Source organism: Gadus chalcogrammus, chromosome 8 (genome assembly GCF_026213295.1).
Source record: "Gadus chalcogrammus isolate NIFS_2021 chromosome 8, NIFS_Gcha_1.0, whole genome shotgun sequence".
NCBI classification, from domain to species: Eukaryota; Metazoa; Chordata; class Actinopteri; order Gadiformes; family Gadidae; genus Gadus; species Gadus chalcogrammus.
Window position 1 is genome coordinate 856,902 of NC_079419.1, and position 8,958 is coordinate 865,859.

Sequence of the window (8,958 nt, forward strand, 5' to 3'; positions counted from 1 at the left end):
TTTTTTGAGTTGAATTTGATGCAATCTAAAGGTAAAAGCCATGTTGAAACAGTAAGCAAAGCTAGTAGGATTTTAGTGGAAAAGCACAATTTTTAACCAACATACGTAGATAACCTTCTGCAAAAAGCACTACATTACAACTTTTTATCTGAAGTTCAGATCAGTTAGGGAACACATATATATTTTTTAACAGTTAGGCCAACTCAGCTGATAGATTTAAACTGACCACAGCAAAAACTCTTAAGTGATCTAAAGAACATGTGCTCATTAAGGATTACAAATAACATTACTGACTTAAAGACCGGTTTATTAAGATTAGTCCAAGACAATTTATCTACATTTTATCACCCTTCATTCAAAAAGGCTTTGTTGTGATTAACGTTAAGATGGTTTTGGCCTGTATTGAGGGTGTTGATCTTAATTTTGCCCAATTCAAACTGGACTTTTACAAAGTAACCAATCATCTTCAATCTCACGCTCAAACAAGCCGTTCTAGAGGTCGGGTCACAGAAAATGAAATACATGAAAAAATAAAGTGAGTTCCTTTGAGAGTCTCAAAGGCTCCCGAGGCTCAGTGCAGCCATTGCTCTGGTGCTTCCAAACACAGCAAGTGCTGTTGCTGTTGTTGTGCTACTCTTAAGTGTTACAGTACTTAGCCTCTAGCAGTCATCTCCGCTGACTGTGTAATCCGTCATGTTTGGCGCATGGAGACCTCCTCCTTGTCCTAATGTCCAAGAGAGAACAAAGGACCTCTGTGTCACCATGCTTTGAACCTATAACAACGCCCTGCGTGAAAAGCCATAGGTGAAAGAATGTGAAGCAGCGACTAAATACAAATACTATTTACATTAAATGACTACGCTTAACTGAAATTGTAAAACAAAAATGAAGGCAAAAATGGAACTTTTCATGCCACGTTTGTGATACAAAATGACTCCGGGACCTGAATCTTTTAAACCTTCATCTCAAACACAAATGGCGTCAGCCTTGAACGTTACATAATGTTGCGCGAGGCAAACTGTAGACGGATAACACACGCGTGCGCGCGCGCATGTGCACGAGCACACACACACACACACACACACACACACACACACACACACACACACACACACACACACACACACACCGTCACAAGGCAAATAAATATGTAAAAAAAGAAAAATATAAAAATAAATTAATAACAGGTTGTGCTGAGAGTAAGACAAGTTATATAAAGATTAAAACAATAAGACACTGGAGGAAAAAAGCCTTATTTGGAGACGGGAGGGGACCCTTTGTACGAGCCAGTGGAATATATGTCATACGTATTCAATAATATAATTACACACACGTAGCGACTAAGATTACCTAGCATTACCAAGGTCACTGGTAACACTTGGCAATTAGGGTCCATTAATTAACCATACATTAACATTATCTAATGCAGTCATTAGCTTGACTATATAGCATTAGCACAGGGGATGGGTTTTTGTATTGTGGTTCAGTGCTTGTAGTCAAAGTGTACTCAGGTAGTTAGTTAGTTGACAATCTCAGTATTGCTTTGTGTTTTTCAAGGATGTTTTCCCATTTCTTTCCCTTTTCGTTCTCAGTGATAGGTATGAGATAAGGGGAGAAGCAGCGGTTGTATGCATTAAATAATGCATACATAATTACCCTAGTTAACATGAATACCATTAGTCAATGATTACTAGACACATCAGCAAACTGTTCATTTACGGTTAGTTAATGCACATAACTGCATCAACTAATGTTGATTCATGGTTAATTATTGAACCCTTATATAAAGTGTTACCAGGCATGTACCTGATGAATGATGAGAATGGCCAACGTCTCTTGTAACTGATAACTGAATGAATGTATTCACATGTGTTGCCGTGACAGTAGGATTGTAGAGAAATGTACTAAGGCCTTCTGTAGGTCGATACAATTACTACGTGCACGTCATTTCCCTCACTGTGTGGCTGACAGGCACATATGAATACAGAAAACTAGTATTCCGATCACATCTATCACCTCTCATTCTCCGTATCAACTTCATGCATACACATTTAGAAGGCTAATTAGCCTAACTAGCTTAAGCCAACTCGTTAGGCTAGCATTGTAGCTCCTACTAAAACAAGGAGAAGCACGGTTTCGTTTCGCACGTCTAGGTCAGGCAAGTGGAACGGATTACGATTTTATGACCGCTATCTTGAGTCCACTTGTGCTATTTTGCTTTCAACACATAGAAACAAAAGCCACATCGTGGTTTATGTAATATGAAAAAACAAAAAACAAAACACACCTTGCAGGATAATATTTGCTTATGCTGACAACTGTAAAAAAATAAAATAAAAAGGTTTCTTTGATTTTTTGTTTGGGAGAGAGACAACTGGAGTCCTATGTAGTAAACATGGCGCACAATTGGCGGTCAGATATACGGTAGATCCGGGCTTCTTGTGGACATGCTGTGCTTACTTTTGCTTCCACCAGAAAGCGATGTCATCTTTTTTTGACTAAGTGCGGTCGTGTAGGGATCTCATTGGCTCTCCTTAGTCCTAACCGTTTGTCTCAACCTGCATACCAGGCTCGTATTGTGTTTGGTACATCATAGGGACTGTTACATTTGTGTGTGTGTGTGTGTGTGTGTGTGTGTGTGTGTGTGTGTGTGTGTGTGTGTGTGTGTGTGTGTGTGTGTGTGTGTGTGTGTGTGTGTGTTTGTAAAATGACAAACAAAAAATCTTAGCACTTCACTTTGTACAATTTCTCATGCAGTCATTGCAGCCAGTTACTGGTGTTGTTCACAAATTGTAACACGTTAGTAATGTTGATGCAGGCCCAATGTCAACATGTTCTGAATAAGAGCCCGTGTTGATAGGGAAACAGAAACACAACAGTAAATGTTTCCCCTCAGTAATCAAAATACAGCAAAGAGTGTCTACATTCTAACCAAGATAGACAGACACACATACACACACACAAGAACACACATACATACACACACACACACACACTGACACACGATTGTGGAGAAATGCACACTTGTACGGTTAGTATGTCGTTTGTTTACCCTCACCAAGTAGAACGGGTGCAGTACACTGCCTCTATGTCATGTAATATAAAATGCTGCATGTTGTGTTATATCATAATGGAGTATTGTACATCCTGATGTGTATCTTGTCGGTTTTGTATCTTATTTCGTATCTCTGAAGAGAGACCTGCTTGGTCTGCACTTTGTGCCCATCTCTCTCCTCTCCGACGGTGGTCTCCTCATCTCCTCTCTGCCTCCGGTCCATTCCCTGGTTATCGTCCCCCCTGATGGCTGTCAGTTCTTATCTGCTGTTTCCCCTTCGCTGTCCTCCTCTCTTCGAGTCCCCGACATGTCCTGTACCTCAAGACATGTACTGTACTTCCAGTCTGGGTTTTATTTTTTTTGTGAGGCTCAATTGTTCAGACTTGGGTCGAGCTGTCGGATCGTTTTCTGGCTGAATATGTTCCTCCACCCCCACTATATGTTCTCAGTCTTTGGGTTTATCCCCCCCCCCCCCCCCCCCCTCCGGTAAACAAGGAGACACCCATTTACACTCCCACCATCCTCAGTCCACGTTGGTGACTCTTTTGATTCTGGACGGGAAGTGTTGCACCTGAGGTGTCTCCACCAAGCCTTCTTTAGTTTACAACCAAGGGTGACAACCACCGAGCTCCTCTGGCAGAAGAGAGCCCTTCTGTACGTTTGGCAAAGAAGAACACTGCTGATGACCACGGAGAGACGGTAGATCCCTTTATTATGACGGGAATCCGTCTGAGTCTTCACCTCTTCCTCCTGACGCCGCCTCTCGCCAGTGGGAAAATACGCAAACCACTCCAGCTCCCGACATAACCTCCGTTTACTGCCATGTCCCGCTGCTGACCCCCCCCCCCCCCCTTCAGCAGTCCACCTTTAGCAGCTCCTCAGCCCTCACGGGAGTCCGGAGGGGTTTCCCGTCCGGATGGGTCCGTGTCCAGGGGCGCCCGTCTCCCCCGCCCACAGCTACTCCAGGCCTCCTCCTCCTCCTCCAACACCCTCGACCAGAACAGAACAGGGCGTGACCGGGTAGACCCCGGGGTACCGTCCTGTAGCTGTACGGTGGCTCCTGACGAGCAGCACCGGAGAGCAGTGACCAGGGCCCCCTGGGAGCCACGGGCCCCTGCTGTCGCACCGAGCCTGGGGGCCCCTTGAGAACCGCGAGGCAGAGCGCCGACGGATCCAGGGAGGAAGAGCAGCAGACGAACATGAGACAGCAGGACGAACGGAGAGCAGCAGACGAACACGAGACAGTAGGACGAATGGAGAGCGGCAGGACGAACGGAGAGCAGCAGGACGAACGGAGAGCAGCAGGACGAATGGAGAGCGGCAGGACGAACGGAGAGCAAGAGGACGAACGGAGAGCAAGAGGACGAACGGAGAGCAGCAGACGAACACGAGACAGTAGGACGAACGGAGAGCAGCAGGACGAACGGAGAGCAGCAGGACGAACGGAGAGCAGCAGACGAACGGAGAGCAGCAGACGAACGGAGAGCAGCAGGACGAACGGAGAGCAGCAGGACGAACGGAGAGCGGCAGGACGAACGGAGAGCAAGAGGACGAACGGAGAGCAAGAGGACGAACGGAGAGCAAGAGGACGAACGGAGAGCAGCGGGACGAACGGAGAGCAGCAGGACGAACGGAGAGCAGCAGGACGAACGGAGACGGCGAAGCAGAGTCGAGGGCGGCTCCATGACCAACCGTCCCTGATTGGACGCAGAGCAGGGCTGCAGCTGTGTGTCCGGTACGAGGCCGAAGCCTCCGCGACAATGCCGCTTCTACATCCCCCCCCCCCCCCCCCCCCCCCCCGCCCCGCCCCTCACCCCATCCCCAACCCCCCCCCCCCCCCCCCCTTTCCCTTTTGCCCCCCCGCCTACCCCCGGAATTAATTTCCCTTTCGCCGCCGCCGTGAATAATGGGTTCTGATTGGTCCGCTGGGGGTCTGGCGGGGCGGGGCTACAGGGTGGTCTCGTACTCCAGCCGCTCCTGCACGGTGCCGTCGTCCTTGTACTGCAGGCGGGGCGGCGCCGGCGAGCAGTCGATGGCCAGGATGGCCTTGCGGATGCTGCGGTCCAGGACGTGCCTCTCCCAGGCCGGGTAGCGGTTGCGGCAGAGGTCGATGCGGACCACCGTCTCGTCGAGCCGCGGCGCCCGCGACGAGGGCGTGGAGGCGGCGGTGGGCCGCACCTGGAACACGGGCATGCAGCCGTCGCGCTCCGAGTGCTTGGCCAGGTCGCGCTCCAGGGTGGCGCTTCGCTCCCGGTTGGAGCGCAGCGAGTTGGTGGCGCCCTCCGGTGGCAGCGCGGAGAACTGCGCGGCGGAGGGGTCCAGGCTGAGCGCCTGGCCGCTGGGGGAGCGGCCGAAGCGCGGGCCGTTGGGGTGGAAGAAGGCGTAGTACATGAGCATGAAGACCACGCCGGTGAGGAAGGAGCTGAAGATGACGCAGAGCGCGGGCACGGCAAAGGCGTCGGTGGCGTGCGGCGCGCGGTAGAGGTACCACAGGGTGCTGAGCGTGGCGTTCTCCACCAGGATCACCAGGTAGTACGTGAACAGGCGGTATCTGTAGGCACAGGCGGGAGGACATTCTCAACGCGTCTTATTATCATAAAGGCACCTTATGTTACCACCAGGTGTGCTAATATACACTTCAAATACTCTGAGGATTAACAACACGTACGTATTGAAGTCGATTTCTTTAAAGGAAAGAAGGGACTTCAATGTACTCACAGCTGAACACTGGCGCTTTTCAACATAGAACATTACATCCTAAACAAAGTTTTTCTTTTATATAAGAAGAAGAAGAAGAAGAAGAAGAAGAAGAAGAAGAAGAAGAAGAAGAAGAAGAAGAAGAAGAAGAAGAAGAAGAAGAAGAAGAAGAAGAAGAAGAAAGAAGGAGTAGGAGAGGAGGGGGAGGGAGGGAGGAGGAGGAGGAGAGAAAAAGAAGAGAAGAGAGAAGAATAAGAAGAAAGAAGAAGAAGAAGAAGACAGAAGAAGAGAAAAAGAGAAGATAGAAGAAGAATAGAAGAAGAACAATACAACAACAACACAATGACAACAACAGACCCAGATAGAAAAGAATATAAGCAGAAGAAGAAGATAAAGAAAGAAAACCAAACCAATAACCACCAGAAGAAGAGAGAGAAGAAGAAGAAGAAGAAGAAGAAGAAGAAAGAACAGAACCAGAAACGCAGCAGAAGACGAATCGGAGCCGCTCACCTGGTGCGCCCTTCCCTTGACGTTGAACCAGTAGAAGAGGTAGATGAGCCTGTCATCGCATGTCGAACACAATCTCCTCCCACTTGCTGATGCAGAAGTCGGTCTCGCAGTGGACGATCCAGAAGGTCATGACGCACCAGTGCAGCACGATGAAGATGCCGAAGTACAGCTGGAACACGGACGCGAAGAGCGCGAAGGTGATGACGCGCGCCGCGATGGTGAAGAAGTGCCAGCAGAACTGGATGACCACGGCCAGGTAGCTGACGGGCTTCTTGTCGTCCCGAGAGGCCCGGAGCGCCTTCTGGTACGAGGCCAGAGCCCAGGCTAGGGACACCAGGGAGGCGGCCGCGGTGATGCCTGGAGGAGACACGCACACACACACACACACACACACACACACACACACACACACACACACACACACACACACACACACACACACACACACGAACACTCAAACACACACACACACACACACACACACACACACACACACACACACACACACACACACAAACACACACACACCATACAAATAAAGACACGCACACACACACACACACCATACAAATAAAGACACGCACACACACACACACACACACACACACCATACAAATAAGACACGCACACACACACACACACACACACACACACACACACACACACACACACACACACACACACACACACACACACCATACAAATAAAGACACACACACACACACACACACACACACACACACACACACACACACACCATACAAATAACGACACACACACATACAAATAAAGACACACACACACACACACACCATACACACACACACACACACCACACATACAAATAAAGACACACACACACACATACAAATAAAGACACACACACACACACACACATACAAATAAAGACACACACACACACAAATACAGAGAGACACACACACACACACACCACACAAACACACACACACACACAAATACACACACATGCACACACACACACCACATACAAAGACAAACAAATACTCTCAGACAGCCACAAATAAGCACACATACACACACACAAACACACTCACACAGACACACACATAAACTCACACACACACACAGACACACATGCACATCGGTAACACACATTCATACACACACACACACTCAAACACACACATACAAATACACAAATAGATTGTTAGAAGGCGAAGGAAGTTGAACTCCTTTTTAACTGTCTTCCTGTGGAATATTTGCACTCTTTGACAAGCAGTGCAGCTATTTTTAAGTGGAACCAAATCAATCAATACAGGGAGGAGAGTGGAGACATTTCCAATTCTAATCTCAGGCCTAGCCTTGTAACGAGAGATTCTGCCTTGGAGAAAGACTTGCAGGTTTTTAATTCAACGGTTAACGAAACACAATCTCCGCCTAATTTACATACCACTGTTTAGATTAGCCTCATTAAACACTTTATACTGAATTGTAATCATTTATGAAGGATCTGCGTGAACTTTATAGCTTAATTGTTGTATTACTGTTGATATATTATATATCATGATACTGTATTGGCAGGCATTCCTGATTAAATGTTATGCCTTGCACACACTCACGCACACACACACACGCACACACATACACACACACACACACAGGCACAGATGCATGCAGAGACACACACAGACGCACATTTTATTCAGAATACGTCTCAATGTGACGGCAGATGGAGGCCCGGCTCAAAGGAGCCATCGTAGGACTTATCTCTCAGACAGAAAGCGTGCATATAGCTGTCACTGTGTACTCTGAGATGATTCATTACCCACAGAACGCTAACAATGAGTCATTACACATCCAACACTCACTTCTGCAAAGGCAGCATGGTTGGGTTTGTATTGTCTCCTATTATTTTATATATTTTCTAGTTTTTTTTTGTTTAAGACTCATTTTATTTGTTACCTCAATACAGTTTGCTGCGGCAGAAGCTCTCGGAAAAGAAAACGGCGTATTCCAAACCATTAACATTCTGTGTTATGCGTTTATCATGAAACTTTCATCGTAATACCGCTTAATTCTATACCAGCAGATTATTTCAGGGCATATTTGGGGGGGGGGGCAAGTCCAGCCAGAAATCCAAATGCCCTCCAGCTGACACACTACGTACACACGATTGGCTTTGGTCTTTATCGTTGTCCCTCCTGCCATCCAGCAGAGAGACCTCACTACCCGTACGCTGTAGCCCCGGCACACCTTTCAGCGCGACTCCACGGTGTGAGGTGGACCTGAATGGCCCGTTACATCACAGCACCTGCAGCACCCGGACGGCCCTGAACACAAGCGGGGGCCTCAGCGACCGCCAAAGACTGCAGTGCTCAGTGGCAGCGCAGACACTCCCCACGGACACACTGTCACTCAGAGAGCTGCTGCTCCCTCTCCTGCTCCCTCTCCTCCCCTCGTCTCCTGCTCCCTCTCCTCCCCTCGTCTCCTGCTCCCTTCTCCTCCCCTCGTCTCCTGCTCCCTTCTCCTCCCCTCGTCTCCTGCTCCCTCTCCTCCCCTCGTCTCCTCCCCTGCTTCTCCGCTTAGACGCCTCAGCTTCTCCCTCTCGCTCTTTCTCTCTCTCTCCCTCTCTTGATCTCCCTCTCTCCCACTCATTCTCTCTCTCTCTCTCTCTCTCTCTCTCTCTCTCTCTCTCTCTCTCTCTCTCTCTCTCT

At 48.4% G+C, this 8,958-nt stretch overlaps 1 protein-coding gene across 1 annotated transcript in view; it reads right to left on the minus strand.

Moving 5' to 3' along the window:
• Nucleotides 1-5,002: 5,002 nt before the first annotated feature.
• Nucleotides 5,003-8,958, minus strand: part of xkr4 (XK related 4) — a 4,579-nt gene continuing 623 nt past the window's right edge. Inside the window, 4 exon segments of the mRNA XM_056596128.1 lie at nt 5,003-5,606; nt 6,263-6,276; nt 6,278-6,319; nt 6,321-6,619. Of these exon segments, the coding sequence (XP_056452103.1) occupies nt 5,003-5,606; nt 6,263-6,276; nt 6,278-6,319; nt 6,321-6,619 (959 nt within the window).